This window comes from Dama dama, chromosome 1 (assembly GCF_033118175.1).
Source record: "Dama dama isolate Ldn47 chromosome 1, ASM3311817v1, whole genome shotgun sequence".
Lineage (NCBI taxonomy): Eukaryota > Metazoa > Chordata > Mammalia > Artiodactyla > Cervidae > Dama > Dama dama.
In genome coordinates this window covers 39,598,828-39,624,016 of record NC_083681.1, presented here as the reverse complement: position 1 = coordinate 39,624,016, position 25,189 = coordinate 39,598,828, and the positions used below count along the sequence as shown (strand labels likewise).

Genomic DNA, 25,189 nt, shown 5'->3' with positions numbered 1-25,189 from the left:
TTTGAAAAAAGCACTGCTACAAATTTTATAGGATATTATTATTACCTATAATTTTAATATAAAGAAACACTGTTAAAATTCAGAAAATTTTCTTTAGCTGTTCCAATGGTCTACAAAAGGGAAATTAAAACTAAGATTTTGTGATGTTTCCTTTAGAGATTAGATTACTAAACTTTAAAGGTGACCTAAAAATGTACCTCCATCTCATCAGTTTCATCAGCTTTTGCCAAATTCCTTCATGACTCAGGCTACTTAGAACACTCTGTACAGCTTTACTGGTTATATAATTAGGCTTGCTGTTATCTCCAGAGATACCCTGACACCTCCCTTGTAGTGCCTATTTCTACAATGTTGGTAGCACCCTAAAAGTAAAATTTGCTAAAGCAATAAAACAACTTATCATATCCCCTGTTCTCTTCCCAGATACTAAACTTTGCATATAACAAACTATCAGCTCTTATTTACACTTTTGTAGGTTTTTAGCTTATTAGCATTAATCTGACTTTAAAGACCTACTTAGATACTGACAACCTCTCCACATAATTAGACCTAATATACATGATTTTAATTTATATGAGGCAATCAGAAACTGCCTCAAATAGTAAGTCAAAATATTTAATTTGCCACTTCTGAGGTAAAAATAAAAATCAGCAAGCTCACATTGTATTTACCTGGAGGAATAGCATTCATTTATAAAAAAGAGTAGGAAGGAATCAAGACCTGAGCTGTCAAGGGGGGGAAAAAAACCCACTTCCACCCTCCTTTTCCTCCTATTTTTTATTTAATTTTAATTAAATTTAAAATATTGTCGAAAGTCAAGCTAAATGACTCCATGATGGTTACTCTTTCACTTCCTTTTTTAGTATGATTAACAAGGATTCTTATCAATAATTTACTATAGATTATTTTAAATAAACCACTGCTATATATCTCAAAAGATAAAAATTACTTGAAAAAAAATTTATAATCTACATATTATAGTTGTAAAGCCTGTTCAAATTATTTCTTTTATAAGACTGTCCCAAACTCTGAAAAAAAATGTACTTTAAAGTTTCATTTAGTAAGTATTTTTTTTTTTAACAGCAAGAATCAAGCTAAGTTAAAACAGAAGCAACTGAAAAGAAGTAAGATGTTAATTTTACTGTAAAGTATTAGGCATAATTCACTGTTATTACTACTTTAAAAAGGTAAGTGCATTGGGAATTTCCTGGCAGTCCAGTGGTTAGGTCTCAGCGCTTTCAATGCCAGGGCCCGGGTTTGATCCATGGTCAGGAAACTAAGATCCCACAAGTCGTGCAGCATAGCCAAATTAAAAAAAAAAAAAAAAACCTGCTGGGAAGTTTAGTTGATTTTACATACCAACATGGTGCTGTCGTGTTGGAGAAGTAACATTTCTAATACAAGGAGTGAGCTGAGATTCTGTTCTTTCATGAGATGAATCTCGTGATCTGTCACTTGACCTTCGTCTATCTCTTGATCTCTCATGTCCCCCACTAGCACCATGCAGACTCATTTTGGTGTGGTCGACAGCTCCTTTAGCAACACGTGAGGGAGTGCTGATAAATTAGAAAAGAAAATTAACCATAAAAGTAGAACATGAAATTGCAAACACTTTCCATAAAAACTCCCAATTAATATAAAACTACTAATATTCTGAAGTGCAACAGTCAAATGCTATTATACTTAACAATTCTGAAACCTAATTTATTTTAAACTTGCAGGTTTTATTAATTCTGGAACACTATGTCTTTAAAGATCACATACTCCAATTCAGTTTTTTAAGGATGAGAAAACTAAAGCCCAGAAAGGTTAACTGACTGTTGAGTTAGTATCACAGTAGAAGAGGTAGCAGTAGTAGTTAGCAGTAGTAGTACTAGCAATAGAGACCATCCAAATCTCTTAAATATAACTCAAGTGTTCTCCTGGTTTTGCTGTTTGTAAGAGAAAGGGAGAGGATGAGCACCAGCTTCTGGAACTCTTAAACACTGAGGTATGGGACAAAGTAATTGGTCTTGCTGCCAAATAAAATAAGAATACATGCTAGGGACTTCCCTGGTAGTCCAGTGGTTAAGACTCCCCCCAAGTCCAATGTAGGGGGCATAAGACTAAGATTCTACATGCCATGAAACATTGTTGAAAAATAATTTAAAAAAAACAAAAAAGAATACATGCTAACTCGAATCAATTCATTTTGATTGGACTCTCTTGAAAAATTCTGAAAAGTATTTTTCTAAAAAGCTAATAGCACTGACTAAATAAAGTAACAGAATTTAAAATTTTAAAATATCTTACATAGAACAAATCTGCCCATGGGAAGTGAGTAACTGAAGATGATTAAGATATTCTAGTTGACAGCATTCATTCACACAATTACCTATTAAGTTATATGTACTATGTGCACAATGCTGTTACATGCCAGGATAGAAGCAGCTTCCTTAGAATGCTTATGATTTAAGTGCAGCAGTTATACAAGAATTGTTACATTTAAACAGTGTAAACAATTCAAATGTTATCCCAAATTTAAAATATAAAATAATTAAATGTATTTCAAATACAATGAATAAATGAATGACAAATAAATGCTCTAAAGATCTCACAAGAAGACATTACTGTAAATCACTGGTGAACCTGGCACTAACAAATAGCTAAGATTTTAATAATCAAAGTACACTGTAAGTAGGAAAACTGACAGGAACAGAAATGAAAGAGCCTAACCTAAGGCAGGTGAAAATTTACCATCTTATTAGCAAACAACATAGTTCATCATTTAAAAATATTAAAGTGCTTTTCAGAAACAGGAAAAAGACAGGAATAGAAGGAACTTCATGGCTTCAGAGTAATAAAGACTTACAATCAAATTGTCTTTTAATACTTAATTTCTCAACATATTGAATGCTAACTTAACATTTTGGAACCTTAGTTTCCTCACCTGTAACTGTATATCCTACTGACTTTCTAAGTTTAATATGAGGATTAAATGAAGTATAATCAGTAAACTGACCAATAATGTGCCTGGCACAATAGAATCACCCACTAAATGTTACTTTATTTAGTTTCAACAGGTGAGGACATTAAAGTTCAAAATCACAAGATTTTGCTCAGAGTCACATGGAATTTTAGATATGCTCATAACACTGTAACCTAATCCTTTCAATCCATTCCAGTGCCTCTTCCATGATGTTACCTACTGTCCTTCACCAAAACCACATTATTTAAAAATTTAATCTTGATGAGTCAGTTTTAAATCCAACAGTGCTCAGGGATCATCTCCTCTGATTTATTAGCTGTAACACTGTTATTTTAGTGGTTTCTTTCATTATGAAGATCGTTATCATCTCACTATAACAGACTAAAAAAACAATAAATAAGGCTGACTCTGTATCTACCCTAAGAGTGACTTCTAAGGAAATAAAGGCAACCAACCAGTTTTTATCAGCTATCTGTCTCTCATAAATCTACAGAAAGAAGAAAAGAACAACCCTCTATTCCCACCTTCCTTCCAGTGAAAAAGATCAGAGTAGGATCACATCATTGGAACATAATTTTTTTCTTTAAATAGAACAAATCAAAAGATCCTACTTTTAAGTTAAAAACCTTACAATAGGAACAATGGAATTTCTGACTCATCTCCTAAAGTAGGAAAAAGAAAGGAACTCACAATAATAGAATAAGCATTATATACTGGAAAAAACCCTCGTATTATTCTAAGTTTTAAATGTACTACTAAACACATTTTCTAAATATGAATCTAATGGATAACAGATAAGATACAAACACAATTACAACTAAGGCAAATAAAGGATACATGTTCAGTAAGGGCCAAGCCAACTGATTAATTGAAAAAGGATTTCAACTAGACATCTTTATAGCTGAAAGATTAAATACCGCTAAGTATTTTGCTTAAATACTGGCTTCATTTCTAAACTGTTTAGACATTAAACAAATGCAAAAGGTGTCATAATATATTCCTGTTCCTTTTTTTCATTCTCAAATGGAATGTACTCTGAATGAGACCTTCAAAATCAGATGTCATGGAAGACTAATTATGTCCTACTCTATTTAATTAAATAATTTTAGATCAGGAAAGCACTCTAAGGGCAAACATAATTAACAAGTGCAAACGAAAATGAGGACAAGCAAGTTCATAGAGGATAACTGCTTCCTGTTGCATCTAAGAGTTTGGGATACATGAACTGAGAACAGGAAAGGAGATGAAAAGTATATCAGCCCCAACACCTGCTTCTAGCCAAGACAGAGAAACAAGGACTAAATTTACCTTCCTGTCTGAAACTACCCAAAAGCAAAATATATGAAACAATGACAAAGACATAGCACATTTGGAAAAGAGAGTAATCCCTGGAAGATGAAAAAACAAATCAGATAAGGCTAACCATGGGCTTCCTTGGTGGCTCAGTGGTAAAGAATCTGCCTGCCAGTGCAGCAGACATGGATTCAATCCCTGGGTCGGGAAGATCCACTGGAGAAGGAAATGGCAACTCACTCCAGTATTCTAGCCTGGGAAATCCCACGGACAGAGGTGTCTGGAGGGCTACACTCTATGCGGTGGCAAAGAGTTGGACACGACTTAGCAACTGAACAACAACAACAACAAAGGCCAACCACTGCCCCAATTTACTACGTTGAGAAGAGTTTCTCGAGTAAAACACAGGGGCAAAACCCAGGCAGAAGCTGATGGACTCAGTTACGGATGAGGCGCTGAGAGGTTGGGGACAATAGGTGGCAGGGTTCTAAGGAAAGAGTATGCCAGAGAGGAAAGAGCAGCACAGAGAAAACCTCAGCAATCTGCAGAGTCTACTACCAATCAACGCACACATGAGGAAACCTCATTAATGAAGCTGGAGAAACAACTGACTCAGAGAATTAGAGAAAACACTGCCGAGGACTCGTACAGAGCCAGGAAAAGGGCCTGTCCCTCTCTCCCCACAGTGAGGCTGGAAAACCTCATAAAAGGGCACTAGAGGGGGAATCTAAAGGGTCTTGGCTCTGAAGTGGGAAATAATTAAACCTAAACTGAGTACTGTCCTAGTCACATCCAACGAATGCTAATAGCAAGATGTGAAAGAATCAAATCGTTTACAAGTAAGTAAACTAAATCCTAAAACAAAGATCAAGAAAATTTATAGGAGTACAAAAGTATCCATCAGCCAAACAAGGTAAATTCACAATATATGGCATCCAGTTAAAAATTAACAGGCAAGTAAAAAAGCAGGAAAAAAAACTCAACTAAAACCAACCCAAGTATCTTAAAAGAAGAAAAATTTAAAATTAGACACACATCTTAAAATTAAAAACAAAAACATTATAACCATATTTCTCCAAAAAGTTATATAGAAATACAGAATGTTAAAAAGATACAAATCAGACTTCTAGAGACAAAAATGGTATCTGAGATGCAAAATACATTCTAGAAGATTCATGAATTTGAAGACTGCAGTAGGAAATACCCAAATGAATACACTATTCATTATAGAAGGATAAATTAAGCCTAAGTGAGCTATGGGTCAACTTTAAGAGTCCTAATATAGGTATAAATGGAGTCCATAAAGGAAGAAAGGTGAGGAAAAGAAAAACATTTGAAGAAATGTCTTGAAATGTAATTAAAACTACAAACCCACAGATGTAACATGCACAACAAATCCCAAACACATTTTAATAAAAAATAAAACCCAAAATGATAACTGCTGGCAACCTACGATTGTTATATCCTGTAAAAATATCTCTTAAAAGTAAAAGGGAAATGTATTTTTAGACACACACACAGAAAAAGATGAATGAATTCATCATGAACAAATCCGCACTATAAGAAAATTTAAAGAATATCAGGTTCTTTAAATTAACACCAGGTTAATTTAAAAAATTATTTCTTTAAAATAACCCCAGGTGAAAATATGGAAGTGTTAATTGTTCAGTCATGTCCAACTCTTTGCAACCCCATGGACGGTAGCCCGTGGACAGACAGGATTCTCTGTCCATGGGATTCTCCAGGCAAGAATACTGGAGTGGGTTGCTGTGCCCTCCTCCAGGGGATCTTCCCAACCCAGGGACTGAACCTCCAGGGGATCTTCCCAACCCAGGGATTGCTAGCAGATTCTTTACCATCTGAGCCTACACAAAGGAATTAAGAATACTGGAAATAGCACAAAGTTTGGGAGGAGAGAAACAGAAGTACAATATTATAAGGCTCTCATATGACACAAGAATTATTTAATATAATGAAGGTAAGCAGTGATAAACTAAAGATGCATATCAAAGCTTTAAAGCAACCACTGAAGTACAGAAACAAAGTATTATAGTCAATAAGCCAACAAAGGGGATAAAATGAAATCATAAAAAATGACACAATCCAAAAGAGGGCAAAAGGTGAGAGGAGGATAGGGAAAGGAGAACAAATGGGACAAACAGAAAATAAACAGCAAGATGACAGACTTAACCTTAACCATATCTACAATCACATTAAATGTGCATGGTCTAAGCCATAAAAGGTAGAGATTATCACACTGGATATAAAAACCAGACCCAACAAACAGTATGCCCCATCTACAAGAAGCACATTTTAAATATAAAGGTACAAAGAGGTTCAATATAAAAGGATAAGGAAAGACAAATTATGCTAACACTAGTTAAAAGAAAATAAGAGTTGTATACTAATATCAGACAAAGTAGACCTCAATACAAAGAATATTACCAAGGCAGTTCATAAGAATAAAAGGGTAAATTCACGGGGGTCTCCTACACTGCAGGCAGATTCTTTACCAGCTGAGCCACCAGGGAAGCCCCTAAGAGCACTTAATAATCCCCAATGTTCTTCTGCCTTGTAACAGAGCTTCAAAATACATGAAGCAAAAAAGCAAAAAATTACAAGGAGAACTCCACAATTATTGTCACAGATTTCAACATCTCTCTTAAAATATTTAATAGAACAAGCAGACAGAAAATCAGTAAAGATGAGTAAGATTTGAACAGCACTATCAACTGGCTTAACCTAACTGACATTTATAGAACATTTCATCCAACAAGAGCAGAAGACTCATTCTTTTGATAGGCACATAGAACATTTATCAAGACAGACCATATTCTGGGCAATAAAACAAGTCTTAATACATTTCAAAAAAATTCATACAAAATATGTTCTCTGATTACAAGTGAATTAAAATTCAATAACAGAAAGATACCTGGAAAATTCCCAAATATTGGCAGTTAGATAACATCTGTGTAAATAACCCATGGAGCAAAAAAGAAATCAGAAAGGAAAAGAGAAAATTTTGGAGTGAAAAAGCCCAATGAATCAAAATTTGTGGAATGGCATGATATTACAGCAGTAGTTAGGAAGCAAATTATATCTTTAAATGCCTATGATAGAAAAGAAGAAAGGTCTAAGAAAAATTACCTCGGTTTCTACCTTAAGGAACTAGACAGGGACTTCCCTGGTGGCCCAGTGGTTGAGAACCCACCTTGCAGGGCAGGGACACAGGTCTGATCCCTGGTCAGGGAACTAAGACCCCACATGCAGCAGGGCAACTAGGCCCTAAAGCCACAATCAGAAATGCAACATGCGGCAACTACTAAGCCTGTAAGCCACAGCTAGACACGCCACAACTAAGACCCAGACCCAAAGCAGTCGAATAAATATATTTTTTAAAAAGAAACTAGACAAAGAACAAAATAAACTAAAGAAAGTAGAAAAAATTATTAAAGATCAGAGTGGAAATCAAAATAATAGAAAATAGAAAAAGAAATGGGGGGAAAAAAAAATCAATGAAAACAAAGGCTAGTTCTTTGAAAAGGTCAATAAAATTGATAAAATATAGCCAAACTGGGCTTCCCTGGTGGCTCAGAGGGGAAAGAATCTGTCTGCAATGCAGAAAACCTGTGCTCAATTCCTGAGTCAGGAAGATTCCCTGGAGAAGGGAATGGCTACCCACCCCAGTATTCTTGCCTGGAGAATTCCATGGACAGAGAAGCCTGGTGGGCTACAGTTCATAGGGTTGCACTCCAGAAGAAATAGATGGAATGAACAGTTCAATGTCTATTAAAGAATTTGAATTTGTAGTTAAGAACTTTCCTTCTAAGAAAACTCCAGGCTGAGATGGCTTTACTGATAATTCTACCAAGCATTTAAGATAGAAATAATACAAATCTTACACAAAATCCTCTAGAAACTAAAGAAAAGATATTTCTTAACTCATTTTATGAGGCCAGCATTACCCAGATACCAAAACCAGAGACAGATATTACAAGAAAACTACAAACCTACAACCCTCAGAACATAGATGCAAATATGTTCAACAAAATTTTAGTTTTGAATTTGAATACAACAATATACAAAACTGTCAATACATCATGATCTATAGATTTTTGTATCAAAAATGCAAGATTGGTTAAATATTCAAACATCAATCAATACAATTCACCATATTAACACATTAATAAAAAACCTGTATCTCAATATACAAAGAAAACACATTTAACAAAATCCAAAATCCATTCCTGATTTAAAAAAACAAACAACAACAAAAACCCTCAATAAAGTAGGAATACAATGGAATTTCATCAGCTGGATAAAAGATACCCATGGAAAACCTACAACCAGCAGTATACTCAGTGGTCAAAGACCAAATGCTCTCCACCTAAGACCAGGAACAAGACAAGGATGGCCACTTGTACCATTTCTCTTCACCCACCTACTGAAGAGTCTAACCAGAGCAATATGGCAAGAAAAAGATATAGAAGGCATCCAGATTATAAAAAGAAGCAAAACTGCCCCAATCTACAGAGAAGATAATCATCTATTATAGACTCTAGTACAAAAAAGTTACTAGAACTAAAGAGTGAGTTTACTATGGTCACAGAAGATCAATATTCAAAAGTAGACAATATTCCTATATACTAGCAACAGCAAACAATCCGAAATCTATATTTTAAAAACAATATCATTTAAAAAAGCAAAACTTGAAATGACCTAAATGTTTATGAACAGGTGACTGGATAAACAATTTGTGGTATACCATACATACTATTGTTGAACAGTAAGTATGAACTACTGATACAAGTTTTAAAATGGATCAAGTACAAAATTATTAAGCTCAGTGAAAGAAGAGAAATACCCTTCCTTCCCCAAATATATACATATGTATCAAATTCTAGGCAATACAAACTAATGTCTTGTATCAGAAAACAGACTGGTGGTTGTCCAGGCATGGAGTGTGGGAGTTGGAAGAAGGAGGAGGAAAAGCTTAGAAAGGACTCCAAGGAAACTTGCATGTGATAGATTTGTTCACTACCCTGATTGTGATGAGGTTTCGTAAATGCATACATACATCAAAACTTACGAAGCTATATGCCAAAACTGGCCTCTTGGCCAAACACAGCCCAATTAAGGCTACTCTTCCAGGAAGCTGCTACTTAATCATTTCAATTACACACAAGTAATAAAAGCCAGGCCTTTCTTCTATTAAATTATAAATTTTCTTTCACTAAACTACATAGATTCTTGCATCCCCCTCTAAAAATGGTTCATGTTCTCATGAAACCAGAAGTTTGCCTACCATCAGACTAAAAAACAACTACCATCTCCAACTGATTACCACTTGAAAATCCCACAGATCAAATTTATTATCCAATAATGTTAACATAGAACTCAAATAAGAATTCTTAATCATGAATCCTCTAAGATCACAATTTTTATTAACTAAGAAATAATGCTTCCAGCTGAGAGCCCATGCTCCACAACAAGAGAAGTCACGGCAATGAGAAGGCCATGCACCACAACTAGACAGTAACCCCCCTCATCACAACGAGAGCTGGCCTACGTGCAGCAACGAAGACCCATTTGCATCCATAAAAATAAAAGTTTTTTTTAAAAAGAACGCTTCCAGTACCTCTAGATATGTAAACAAACCCATCTTAAATACAAACCTCATTATTTTTTTGCAAAATAAAAAGTTTCATTTTTAAAATTTACAACTTTATGAGCTTCTGACTTCGTCTTATACCAACTTTGACTTAACATCAAAATCAACAGGCAGTAAATCTCTCCAAAAGTTTTTAAATCTTACTAAAATAGTCACCCTCAGAAGTATCTATTTATATCAAACTTTGGAATATTAATGTCATATGAATTTCCACATGTGACTTTGCCACCTAATTTATTTAAAAATTCTATATATATATGTACAACTTCCAATGATAGGCAGGTTCCTAACAAAGAAAAATTTTAGGGTCTCTATCATTTTGTACAGTGAAATGATGGATTCCTACAGGGGTTAGGGGTAATAAACTAAAGTAATATATAGAGAGAAATTTTTAAATACAACAATATTGCAAAGTTTATAACAAAACCCATGCCACTCTCAGAATGGATAACGTGTGGCACATACATACAATGGAATACTACTCAAAAATTAAAAAAAAAAAAAAAAAAAAACGAACTACTGACACGTTCAACAATGTGGTAGATATCTCAAAGGCATTATGCTGAATGAAAAAACCCAAACCCCAAAGTTTACATACTATCGATTTCATTTACATATTATTCTCAAAAGAGCAAAATTACAGTGATGGAAAACAAATCAGAGTTGCCAGAAGTTAGGGACGGGGAAAGGGTATAACTCTAAAGGGGCAGCATGAAAGTTTCTTCATAGTGATACAAAAGTTCTGCATCCTGATTGTGGTGGTAGTTACACAAATCTGTGTGTGATAAAAACATCACAGAATATATACCAAAAGAGGACATATAAAAACTGATGTCTATAGTCAGTTACAGAATTATATATCAACGTCATTTTCCTAGTTTGATACACTTAAGTGAGATGTTATCATAGAGGGAAGCTGGATGAAGAGTACCCAGGAACTCAGTACAATTTTTTTTAACTTCTTATAAAATAAAAAATTTTCACAGTAAGTTTAATAAACAAAAAGACAAAAGACAATGTAGAGACAGAAAAAAAAAACAACATAATAAAGAAACTCAGTGCTATTAAAAAATATATCCATAAAACAAGGACAGGAATTTTTTAATTAAGAGAATAAAAAAGAGTTCTTAGCTATTTTTAAAGGTTAGAAGAAGGCTGAAAGAAAAAACTGGTAATAAAAGAAATAAAAAATGAAAGTGAAAGGATGAGAAAATTAGAGGAAGGCACTCAATATTCAAATAATATATGTTCCACACACAACAGAGAAAAGAGGGGGGTTATCAAAGAAATAACACATGAAAAATTTCCAAAAATAAATATTACCAGCACTGCTGCTACAAAATCATTGTAACAAATACACAAAACTAAAATATCTACAAAGTGAGTGGTACTCACTTATGTATGGCCCCCTTAGGTAATATACACATGGGAAATACAACCTTATGTGATATCACTTTCCAGTTTTGAGGAATTATCTTTAAATACTTCCAGCAACATCATATCCTGGTGCAACTTATTAATCTTTGCTGAATTTAGCTGAAATTTCAGGATATATAACATCTAAGCATTTCCCATGTCAACTGTTTTTTCCTTGTCAAATATTTCCATGTGTATGTATTTGTGTCTGTAGAGATATAGACATGAAGCTTTACAGTTTATGAGGTGTTTTAAACATTTAATCTTTTAAAAATGCATCATTTTTCTTAAAAACAACATAAGCATCTTTGTAAATTTCATATTAGATGTTCCCATCCATTTTTTAATTAGCCTGTCCATATTAAAGAAGCAATATTATTTTGAGGGGAAAAAAGGTGTTTCTATTACTATGTTCTGTATTGTTTTAGATTAACTAAACCATTTAAATGATCTTACATTAATATATTATAAGCAATCAATTTGCATATGATTTTTACAAGCATTTTTAATATGTTAGGTGAAGAGTTTGCAAACAAAGCCAAATTCAACCCGTTATCTCATTTCATAAATAAAGTTTTATTAGAACACAACCATGCCCATTAGTTTACATATTGCTTATAGCTGCTCTCATTCCATAATGGCAAAACTGAGTGATTCTGACACTCTGTAGCCCACATGGCCAAAAACATTCACTATCCAGCCTTTTACAGAAAGCTGTTTGCTGATCCTCATGTTAAGTGTTAGCAACTGTGATGACATAAAAAATGCAATGAAACTTTTAAATGTATTTTCAACAGGTTTAATGCAAATTTCTCTCCCTTTCTTTTTTTTTCCCCTTCTTTTTCAATTTGCCTTTTCTATAAGCTTTTTGTTGTTCTTAATTTATGGTCAGTTTCCCAAGAAACAAAGGCTAATCACTGAAAAGGGCAGTTCTCAGCTGAAGAAGGGGCTGTGCTCTAAAAGGCCATCGGTTAGTATGTTGTTTGATGCATACTGTCCATAAATATTTTATACCGTACTTAAGTCCTGGATTCTCCCCTCCTCCCCTGCTGCCAAAAGACAAGAAATACAGCTCAAGAATAGTTTTAATACTAGTCTTTCTCTTCTTAAAATCTGTCAGACATGTCAGCAACTCTGGTGAGACAGAAGCAGTAGCAATAGCAAGGGAGCCTTATATACTATTGTATGACCACTCTAAGAGTATGTTTTCTTTGAAGTGAAATGAAGACCTAGATCCTAAGAATTTTGACAGAAAAGGAACTCTTACTGGTCAAACATTTAACACTTTACTAACAAGGTAACTGTCAGCTTTCCTGACAAAAACTATTTTCATGCAGACAGTGACAGGTTTCTTTTGACTTCAAAACAAAGGTTTCCTTTGACAGGGCTTTCTCAGATTTTGAACTTTTTTAATGAAGGAAGATGTTGCTAGGAAAGAACCTCTCCAAAATGACGAGTCTCTGAAAAGAAGTTATCTAATTGTTACATTGCTAATTTTTTTACTTCTAAAAAATAATCATGGTTTTAATTCATCAATAAAGCATTAGGTGCTTGCAACATACAATAATCATACCCCATAATAACTAAAATTATTCTTACCCTCTCCTCTAGCAATGCTTTTAAGTTTTATCATGCAGTCATTCTACCAAATACTCACTGAATATCTATTATATGCTACTTATTATTCTAGCCCTAGTGGATATAAATCAGAAAGTCTCTGCCCTTAAAATTTATACATTCAAGTGTACAAAAACACAGAACATACATAATAAATATATTAAATATCATGTGCTGGTAAGCGCTATGAGGAAAAATAAAGCAGAGTTAAGAGGACAGAGTCATCATTTTCAGGTGAGAGGTTCTATTTCACATAGTAGTCAAAGCAGGACTCTCAGAGAAGAGGTCTGAGCAAAGATGAAGTGAAACATAAAACTATGAGACTGAGGGCAGGGTAGATAAAAAAGATCTGGTGCCAAAAGTAACTCTTGGCTTTTTCAAGGCATTCAAGAAGGCTAGGACAGCTGCAGCACAGATAGCAAGAAGGACAGTGTTAAAAGATGAGCTCAGAGATAAGACTAGGACCAGATTAAGAAAGACCTTCAAAGAATGTTCAAAGCTTTTTTGTTTTTGATCTGAGTGAAATAGGTACCAATAAAATTTGAATTACATGATCTAACTTATGTTAGATGAAGCAGACAATGAAAGAAAGAAGGTAACAGTAGGATCAGTGACCATTTTGGAGGCTACTACAAATAATCCAGGTGACAGCCAAAGTGACTTGGACCAGGGTTGTAGCAGTGTACACTGCAAACACTGGACTAGACTACATTCTGAAGAACAAGACTTTGGAATTTGATAGATTAAAAGTAAAAGGTGAGACAGAGGAATCAAGGATGACTCTGATTTTGGCCTGAAAAACTGAAACATTTCAGATTTTGACTATCATTCTCCCACGTTAGAATAACAGTGGGAGGATTAGGTTTGAAAAGTGTAAATGCTTTTTATACACATTAACACTGAAATGTTTATTAGACATCCAAGTGAAGATATCAAATATGGAGTTAGATATACCAGTCTAAAGTACAGGGAAAAGTCCAGATTAGAGACAAAAATAGGGGAATTAAAAACCATTATATATATTAAAAAAAACAGTATATACTTTGTATTCTCAAGCCCTACCACAGAAAATTATAAAATATTTCTGAAAAATTGATAATCACTATGATCACAGACTTGTCATGCAAAGAGGCTTGCGTAATTCTATGAAGCTATGAGCCATGCCATGCAGGTCCACTCAAGACAGACAGGTCACACTGAAGGGTTCTGACAAAATATGGTCCACTGGAGGAGGGAATGGCAAACCACTTCAGTATTCTTGCCGTGAGAACCCAATGAACAGTATGAAAAAGTAAAAGATACGACACCAGAAGATGAGCCCCCAGGTTGGAAGGTATCCAACATGCTACTGGGAAGAGCAGAGGGCAATTACTAACAGCTCCAGAAAGAATGAAGAAGCTGGGCCAAAGCGGAAACGACACTCAGTTGTGGATATGTCTGCTGGTGAAAGTCTGGCCTTGGAGTACAAAATGAAGTAGGGCAAAGGCTAACAAGAGTTTTGTCAAGAGAACACGCTGGTCATAGCAAACATTCTTTTCCAACACCACAAGAGACGACTCTACACATGGACATCACCAGATGATCAATACTGAAATCAGACTGATTACATTCTTTGCAGCCGAAGGTGGAGAAGCCCTATACAGTCAACAAAAACAAGACCTAGAGCTGACTCATTCAGATCATGAGTTCCTTACTGAAAAATTCAGGCTTAAATTGGAAAAAGTAGGGAAACCCACTAGGTTACTGAGGTATGACCTAAATCAAATCTCTATGATTATACAGTGGAGGTGAAGAAACAATAGATTCAAGGGATTAGATCTGGTAAACAGAGTGCCTGAAAAACTAAGGAAGGAGGTTCCCTATATTGCACAGGAGGCAGTGACCAAAACCATCCCAAAGAAAAAGAGATGCAACATGGCAAAGGGGTTGTTTGAGGAGCCTTTACAAATAGCTGAGAAAAGAAGAGAAGCAAAACACAAAGGAGAAAGGAAAAGATATACTCAACTGAATGCAGAATTCTAGAGCACAGCAAGGAGAGATAAGAAGGCCTTCTTAAATGAACAATGCAAAGAAATGGAAGAAAACAATAGAAAGGAAAAGACTAGAGATCTCTTCAAGAAAACTAGAGATATCAAGGGAACATTTCATGCAAGAATGGGCATGGTAAAGGACAGAAACAGCAAGGACCAAGCAGAAGAGATTAAGAAGAGATGGCAAGAATACACAGAAGAACTGTACAAAAAAAGGTCTTAATGACCCACACAACCATGATGGTGTGGTCACTCACCTAGAGCCAGACATCCTGGAGAGTGAAGTCAAAGCTAGTTGAGGTGATGGAATTCCAAGTAAGCTATTTAAAATCCTAAAAGATGATGCTGTTAAAGTGTTGCATTCAATATGCCAGCAAATTTGGAAAACTCAGCAGTAGCCACAGAAATGGAAATGGTCAGTTTTCATTCCAATACCAAAGAAGGGTTATGCCAAAAAATGTTCAAACTATTATACAACTGTGCTCATTTCACACGTAAGGATATGCTCAAAATCCTTCGAGATAGGCTTCAGTAGTATGTTAACCAAGAACTTCTGGATATACAAGCTGAATTCAGAAAATGCACAGGTACCAGAGATCAAATTACCAACATTCGTTGGATTGTAGAGAAAGCAAGGGAATTCCAGGAAAAAAAAAGTCTGCTTTATTGACTAAGCTAAAGCCTTTGACTGTTGTAGATCACAACAAACTGGAAAATTCTTCAAGAGATGGGAATACCAGACCACCTTACCTATCTCCTGAGAAGCCTGTATGCAAGTTAAGAAGCAACAGTTAAAACCGGATATGGAACTGAACTAGTTCAAAATTGGGAAAGGAGTACAACAAGGCTGTGTTTTGTCACCCAATCTATTTAACTTCTATGCAGAGTACATCATTTGAAATGCTGTTCTGGATGAACCACAAGCTGGAGTCAAGACTGCTGGGAGAAATATCAACAACCTCAGATATGCAGAAAATTCCACTCTAATGACTGAAAATGAAGAGGAACTAAAGAGCCTCTTGATGAGGGTAAAAGAGGAGAGTGAAAAGCTGGCTTGAAACTCAACATTCAAAATACTAACATCATGGCATCTGCCCCATCACTTCATGGCAAATAAAAGGGGACACAGGTCAGATCTCTGATTGTGGAACTAAGATCCTGCATGTCTTTCAGTTGCAGAGAAGAGGAGGGGAAGAGTTCCTTTTTTAAGACCTTGGGAGCATCTTTTTCTACCAAAAAGTAAAACCAATAAAAAAATATATGAAGTACAAATATAATACTTAGTTTTAGAAACATTTATCATATGACCATGAATATTTTAACAAAGCTTACTTTCACAAACCAAGATTCTAGAGAGAAATCAAAGCAATCCCACAATCACTCATTTTCAAATGGCCTTTTTTGGGGGGGAAGGGGGCTATACAGCATGTGAGATCTTAGTTCCTTGACCAGGGATCAAACTCACACCCCCTGCACTAGAAGCATGGAGTCTTAACCACTGGACCACGAGGGAAGTCCCCCAAATGGCCTTTTGAAAACACAAATAACTTGTTCCATTAAATTTCCTCCTCCTATGCTTCATACTAAAACTTTAAGTATTAAAAGAATTAAAATTAAAAATCTGAACTACAATACAATTAGATTGATAAAATTAAAGATCAAACCAAATGCTCAATGAGTGGCAAAATTAACCCTCAGGTTGAGAACCACTGTCTTTATTCTATATTCTAGGACCAAATAACAACAACAACAATATTAATATTTGAGCAATTAGAACATGTCAGGCACAACAGTGAGCACTTTACACATAATTTCATTTAATCCACAAAACTATCCTCTTTTCACAGTTGAGAAAATGACAATTTAGAGGCTAAACAACTTACCTAAAATCATGTAGCTAAGCAAGCGGCAGATCTGACATGTGACCTAAGGAGCACAACTTTGGAGTTCATGCTTTTAACCTTAAACAATTCTGACTCAAACGTGAGTCTAGTTTCTTTTAAAAATGATAATTCTTCACATATTTGAAGACAACTTCACATACTGAAGACACAACTCTTATTGTGAGATTCGTTAACATCTATCACAGTTGCCCCCCAAGACCTTTGAATTTTCAGTTTCCTAAGCTGATAAGGCATCCAATTTACTCACATCCTTCCTTCTGAATTTACACAGAATTAAACACAATACTTTGGTGTAATGAAGTGGCTCTAACCTTCTTTCCCATTCATTGGGATGGTTTCTAAGGGGGATGGTGGTAGGGGGAAAGATGGGATGATGGCAGCCACACTGTATTTTTGTTTTATATCAAGTTTATTACCAACAACTATCCCTCAAGTCTTTTCAAAACGTGATGCTATAAAGTCATGCTAACAATATATATTTGCTTTTCAGTTCTTATCTATATTCTTCAAAAGTTCATTTCAATTTAGTTCAACAAATCAGATTTGGAGATCACTTTGGATAATTAGCTTTTTATTTACTATCCTTTCTTCACTGTTACCTATAAATTTAAGAATGTTCCTTCTCCATATGAGCAATAAGACAAAGCAATGAACAGAGCCACCTTCTAAGATCAATAACCTCTGAACAGGGTCCTTCAAAATGAAAACTGTGTTGGTTAACACAATCCACTAATGGTTAACTCATTTTTCTTCACCTAGGGGAGATACATATATATATAAAGACTTCACCAAAAACTAAGCTAAAACAAAGTTGAAGTACAAATATATATTGCTACTAAACTACCAACTGCATCAGAGAAAAATTAAAGTTGTTCTGACAATCTATTTTTAGCAAACCCATTCTGGATAATGTTTAACCTGTTTTTTCCTTCAAGTTAGTCATAACTATCTTTTGTTTTTTGCTCTAAAATCTCCTATATTTTTCAAAATCAGGCCGAGGATCTCCCATCTTTTAGTACTTCTTGTATTCTCCTAAAACCTTTTGAAGACTATAAATAATATCAATAATTTAAAGATTTTACAGTCAGGTTCTTTTTTAACTATAAGACGTTCCAGAAGACAATTCATTTAGCCAGATGCATTTACTTATCTCTGTATTAGTGGCGGTTTCATTCTTTACTAGAAATGTCTTTGCTATTATTATTGATGATGGTGGTAGTTTTCTCTTCCTTTCTGCCAAAGAAGCTCCTAAATAAGAGTTGATGGATTTTTTTTTCTTCTCTCATTCCCATTCACTATTATTACACTTTCATTGATAACCTTTTGAAAGTGTAACATAAGAAACTCTTTTGGCTGGCCGTAGCATTTTTTAAAAGTCTCAGCTCATCTGAGCTCTTGTTTCCCTGAAATTTTTTCTATACTTTATTATGGCAATCTTATTTGCTCTGTTTTAAAAGTAATGTGCATATCTTTAAAGAATTCAATGTATAATACACATTGAGGGCCTTTTTCCTTCTGAAAAGTATCAAAATTGTATTTTTACTGAACTCAAGATATTCTTCTTTTTTAGAGAAATTGATGCTGTGAAATCAAACTGATCTTTTATCAAGAACCAGAAAAACTCAAATTCAATAAATTACAAAACATACATACAGAAAACCCTATGCAATTCTTAAGAGTTATGCTATAGAAGACTATCCCGTGACACAGGGAATGTTCATGATTAAGTTTGCTTTTCATTAAAGAAAAAAAAAAGATGGGTTATATAACAGTACATGTAGTAATATCCCTAAATTATTTTTAAGTGTATACATGTGGATTTATATTTTTATATATACACAGGAAAAAAAGGCTATATACAAAAATATTTGAAGTTTTTCTTTTGATAATATTTTTATTTTATTCTATGTGCTTTTCCCTACCTACCAAATTTATGTAATAAATATGTATTACTCCTATAATAATACAGGCATTATTTTTTTAAAAATCAGCCAAACTAGAGAAAAAAATATCCCATAAAGTGTAAGACAAAAAAGTCTAACATGAGACTTCTGCCTTTATAACTTTATACTTAAGCAAGCTTAGAAAAACTTTTCTGGACACCAAACCAGGAAAAAAAAAAGGCCAAAACAAGACACCACCAGTTAGTCTAACTAAACAAACAAGTTGTAATGATCGTTCACACTTTTAGAAATTAAATGGGGCAAGTCACAAGAACCTCCTCACATTTCAAGTAAAAGAATGTTACAAACTACTTAATAACATTTAAAATAATTTTAAAATGTTGTATATCCCCCCAAATCCCTACAAAATGAAGACTCAGTAGGACAGAGATAATGAAGACAAAAGGAAAAATATCATTAATCAAATTATTTTAAATTGTGCCAAAATTTCCTAATAAAGTAAGCACTGTCACCTGTAAAGACTTAAAATCTTAAAGGAAGAATAATTGTCTTTATTTAGGAATGTTTTTCTCATTGAAAATCAATTTGCAATAATCTGAAAACTTATCTGATTTATTCTTTCAATGGCAGTATCTAGATCATCTACTCAGAGTCTGTGTTCTAAAAGACTAGGGAAAAAAGTCATCTGAACCAGTTAAAACTTTATCATTCAAATACATACAGTTCTGTAAAATACATATAAAATGGATCAACTAATCCTTAATTCACCCAAAAGTAAGACTACATTCACCTTCTTCTTTACGAAATTATTTCAATTATTTTATCTTGAGTTTTATTTTCAAATATATAAAAATATTATTTCAAAATTAGCTTTTCCTTAAATGAAATTTTGTATGACATTCATAAGAAACAAGATCAAACAATGTATTCTCAAGTTACATGATGATTCTACTAAGACTTTAAATGAAATAGGAAACAAAGCCTCAAATCCATGAAAATAATAAAAACACATACTATTTTAAATAACGTGCCATTAAACTGACAATCAAGACATAGGATTTTAACATTCAAAAACATAAATGATCATAATGAAACAAAAGCCAAATATATCTCTCTCCACCTCTTTTGTATTTAGAAATCTATAAAATTATAACCCAGCATATTATCATGTAATAAATGAATACACACCTTACTTTAGTATATGCCAATGCAGACACACAAAAACAAGAAAAAAATTTTGAAATCAGAGTATAAAGGGACTCTGCTTTTTCAAACAATGCAGCACTGAAAGCCAGGTCAGCATCCTTGGGCATTACTAGGAAACTTTAGCACATCTGATATTTCCATCATCTTCAGAATTCCTCTGAACAATGAAAAAATCTCCCAGTCCCCTACCTCACCTGTCTACAGACTTCCTTTAGCTTTCCCCCCTCTACTGTGTAATAATGCTATTGCAGTTATTTTGGCCTTAAATATTCAGAGATACAACCCCCGCTCTGTATTAATTCAGTTCATTTTCTCACAGACACTGACTCAGCCGTGGGTTGTGCAGCACTGACGTTTCTAACCAAACAGCATCGTGTGAGCTGTGATCATCCCATTTCTCCATCTCTGTGCAGTGATTGGATATTGTAATTGATAGACAGGATGAAGAAAACTCAGGAGATGAGGGTTAGTGATATGTAGATATGTTGCCAAATACCATCTGTAAAGCTAATTCTAGCTCTGCCAGCTTGCCAGGTTTTAAAAAACTAGGATGCAGCTACCTTTCTTTTTTCCTTTCAATATTTTATTGTGTACCTTTCTGGGCAATAAATCTTCTCTTTAAAACCAAAGAGAAAATATTATCTGTACTTTAAGGACCCACAAAAAGAACTACTCTTTAAAGCAACCCAACTTTTCCATTTCTAAACTGCTGCTAGGACTAAAGAGCGACTTAAAAAGGAAACTGGAAAGCTCAATCTTCATGCAGAAGAAAGGAGCATGCGTACTTCTATGTGGGAATGAACCCTTGCGGCAAAGTCTGATATTGAATGTATGATGCATTTATCTTTAGTAACCTGAGCAGACTGCAGATTTGAGTTTTAAATAGCTGTATTCGACCCAATTCAAATATGCAAGAGCTTTTAGCATGTTGTCACTCTAGGGCATTTTAACATTAGTTATATAGAAAAGGTGCTCTTTCTTTTTCCTTTTTAAATAGCAAAAACTCCTCTACTTTATAATTTAAAGAAAGGTGTCACATTTCAGGCCAAATAAATTTCAACTGAAATGATCTTTAACTTCTCGGCAAGCTACCAAACTCCTCAATATAAGTAATAACTATACAACTACTAGTCAGAAGGAAAAGTTGAGTAATTTTTCAACTAATTCATTTGTATGCACTTGCAGAGGAACCAGAGGGACCCTGAATTTCATCCATGTCCAGATCAGCTTCCCTGTCTTGTCTTTTATATCAGTGTTATACCTATGAAATCTACATTCAAAGAAACTTCACAAAAGAAAGGTATTATTAGGTATTATTAATTGTATTAGGTAAAAGAGAAATAATTCAATATTCACCAAACCCTCAAACCTCCAACATAAGCATATGAATATAGTAATTACTATTGCTACTTCTATAATTCAATTTTATCCTTGCCAGTTAGGAAAAGTAGAGAAAAAAAAATCAAAGGAAAAGGATTTCGGAAAGCAGGCTATTCCAATATGTGAAAAGATAACTTTTTAGAAAAACTCCAAAAACTGACTCTTAATAAATATGCTTATTTCTTTATTACTAAAGTCTAAGTGTTTTTAGCTCCAAAATTCACATACTGATACGGTATTTGTAGGTGAGGTAATTAGCTCATGAGGGAAGAGCACTCATGAATGGGACTAATACCTTTACAAAAGAGATCCCAGAAAGATCCCTAGTCCCTTCTACACCATGAGGGAACACAGGGGAAAAAAATCTGTCTGAAGCAGGAGGCAAGCCCTTACCAGACACCATATGTGCCAGCGTTTTGATTTTGGACGTCCTAGCCTCCAGAACTACATGAAACAAATTTCTGCTGTTTATAATATAGTCACTCAGTTTATGGTATTCTGTTATAGCAGCCCTAACAGACTGAGCCATTTAGTTTTTGTAGATTTAAATCCCCAATTCTGTTTGAGGTGGCAATGTGAGCACTTATATTTCTAAGTCTCCATGATCTAGAGATGACCATATGACATAGTTCTAGCCAATAATTTATAAGCAGTTGCCTGCTAGAAATTTTTGAGAAATTTAATTTCCTGATATAAATGAAACCTCTTTCCCATTATCCCTGTCTCCATTCCTCCTTGTCTGGAGGGTGGGCATGATGGCTGGAACTGTATAGTAAGCCATTTTGTGATCATGAGGAAACAACCAGAGAAAAATCAAAGATCTTTGACCTTAATATCCTTAAGGATATTAAGCCATTAAGTCTATATCAGGTGATGCCTCCCTGTGGACTTTTGTGTACAAAAAAATAACCCCCTAACTTAAGCCAGTGTTTACTCTGGCTTTCTTTTACTCAGATATCCCTAAATAAAATACACAAGATTAAAAAAAAAAAAAGGATGCAAAAATATGTAGAAGGACAGATGAAACAAAATTAGCCATGAAATGATAACTTGAAACTGGGGAATGAGTACATAGGGGTTCATTATAACTGTTTTCTCTTATATGTATTTTAAATGCACCAAAATGAGTTACTGAAAATTTTTAAAAATAAAAAGAATAAGCAGCTTGTTTATAAATTCCAGCTTTGTATTTACAAGTTGGATAGTCTTAGGCAAGTTTATTAACCTCATTTTTCCATCTGTTAATTGGAGACAGTAATACTATTCATAGAGTTCAACCTTCAGATTTAGTCAAGGTAATTTCCAGAAGGTCCTTGGCAGGAATGCCCTCCATCTAATCCAATTATCCAAGGATTAGTTCAAGTCTCATTTTTACCTGCTCAGACTGGCACTGATTTCTTCTCTGAACTCTTATTTTACTACAACTCATTACCACAATTCATTGCCCTCTTGTCCTCTGATTGTTTCATACCTGGATGTTAAAGTCTTCCATGATGGTACTGTGACAAACTGCTGAATCCTTCCTGAACTGAGCACAGGTTCTCAACAATACTTATACTATTAGTTTTTAATACCGCTCAATAAATTAACAATTAATTAAAAAACTACCACTTTAAAAAATCAAACTGAATTATTTTTCAAAGCATCGTAAGTTATATGTTTACAAGTACATAGGAACAAAAGCTCCCAAAAAGTAAACTGTTCTCCCATGGGAAGATTTTCCATGAATGAAGTTAAAATAAGGTCAAAGGATTTCCTCATCTTTCCACTAAAAAAAAAAAAAAAAATCAATAAATTTGCATTCACGTAAGCAACCAATAGTATTGCAATCATATTTAAAAAGAGCATCAGAAAGGTATTGATGTTATAGAAATCAGGAAGAGCTATATCTGTTACTGAAGTTAAATAACAGCAAGTTTAAAACTGTTTTTAAAAATCTTTCCCACTGTTTGCACATAGCTTTTATAAAGCAAACAACAGCTTATTTTTACCTTGTCACCACTTAATATACAATGCAGTCTTGTATATCAGAAAAATACTAAGAACTAGCAAGGGTAAGTTGAAAATCACCTGAAAAAATGTATACAACATATCAGATAAAAATACAGCCCCACATTTAATGAGATAAAACAAGTATCTCTTTACCTCAAAGACAAAATAAATATCCATGTAAACACGCTGCAGAAAGAAAACTAGAGCACCAGCTGAAGGACACACACACGAAGAAAAAAAAAAAAACAACACTCACACCATTGCTGTGAACTTTATAATCAAAATCAACTCAACATTTTCATTTTAGACCTCACCACAGTAAAAGCCCACAATAAAAAATACATCTTGTCAGGAGACTTGAATAGTACTCATCACTCATATTTTCTAGCCATGTATATGGTTTAAAAGTAGCTGAATCATTTCTTTAAAATTACAAAAAGGATTTCAATATCACTGCATATTTTATTCTTTAAGAAAGGTGGTATTAGTTATCTTAGTTAGGAGAATTTTACATTCAAGTAAGCTAAATGTTCAATAATATCCCCCAACTAAATATTCATAAAGCACAACTCTCTATGAAAACAATGTTTACATACCTGCATTATGTGAGGTTTATGAGCTGTTAACACCTTAAAATATCAGATCATAAAGTGTTCTAAATGAACTGTTCCTCATTAAGTCACACAGCACAAAAAGAAAGCTTTAAAAATAATATATAAAAGGGCTGAAACTTTTGAACCGAGTTTCACTTAATGCATCAAACTTTAAATGAACCAGGTGAGTCACAGCAGATAGACTGATTTTACCACTAGGATCAGGATGATAACCCAATATAAATATACACAGTTAAAAATGTACAGAGGCAAAGACTGACAAAAGCCTATAAATTATCATACACAATATATTTAGAGCATAAAATAAATTCCTATTAGAGAGTTTTAAATACAAAAAAATAATCTGTCTTGCCAGAGTTCCCAATTAACTATAGCATTGATTCATGGGGTCAACTAAGGATAGTTTAACATTATTTAGAAACAGAAACAAAAATTCATAAAAATATAAATAAGAGTTAAATAAACACAAATAAGAAAATTAAAAGGAAGACGTTTCCCTAAAAGTTATTTAAAGAGAAATGCAAATATTCACAGTATTTTGTGAATTGACCCCCATCCTCTTAAAGGCTTTGCCACAACCAAATACAGCTTGGTTCTTCATAAAAATTAATTTTAGCAGAGTTCTGATATGTGAAATACATACTTTCTACCTACCTTGAATGTTTATAAAGTTTACGAGGTCTACTATGCAATTTCCGATCCCAATTCTCTGGATCACTGGAGTTACTGTCATAGGGATGAGGCCGTCCTGCCATCCCACTTCAAGCTTCCTCACACTACTGCTCTGAAAGCACACATGTAGCACCCATAACCTACATAAAAGAGTAGTGTTGACCTTTAAATCTATTCCATGCAGAATGAAATAGTCACAGAATTGTATATATTTTCTGATATTATTGTGATTTTTTTTAAAGTGATAAACAGGATTATTAAACATCAGACACAAAAAATGTCACAAATCAGATTCAAATAAACACCAGACATCTTTTTAGGTACTTTTCATTTGATTATCTGATTAAATGTGTTATTCCTGTACAACATTTTAATAATGTGCCATCTGTATTTAGCAAATATACTTAACTGCCATTTGAGTACCTTATGCCTCATGTTTCCAAACATTAATATAGAACCAAAAAGACAAAAACAATTCCACAGAAGAATGATTCTTTTAGACAAAATTTCATTTGGAACACA

General features: G+C 34.0%; 1 protein-coding gene across 5 annotated transcripts in view; it reads right to left on the bottom strand.

Moving 5' to 3' along the window:
- BTBD10 (BTB domain containing 10) overlaps positions 1-25,189 on the bottom strand; it is a 70,535-nt gene that overhangs the window by 23,605 nt on the left and 21,741 nt on the right. For 4 of the 5 annotated variants that reach the window (XM_061147399.1, XM_061147407.1, XM_061147390.1 and 1 more), the window contains 2 exons: positions 24,650-24,807; positions 1,360-1,556 (listed from right to left, as the gene is read on the bottom strand). In XM_061147399.1, coding sequence (XP_061003382.1) covers positions 1,360-1,556; positions 24,650-24,750 — 298 coding nt within the window. In that variant the 5' untranslated portion in view covers positions 24,751-24,807. The remainder of the gene's footprint in view (positions 1-1,359; positions 1,557-24,649; positions 24,808-25,189) is intronic. The other variant, XM_061147423.1, reaches the window with a different exon arrangement.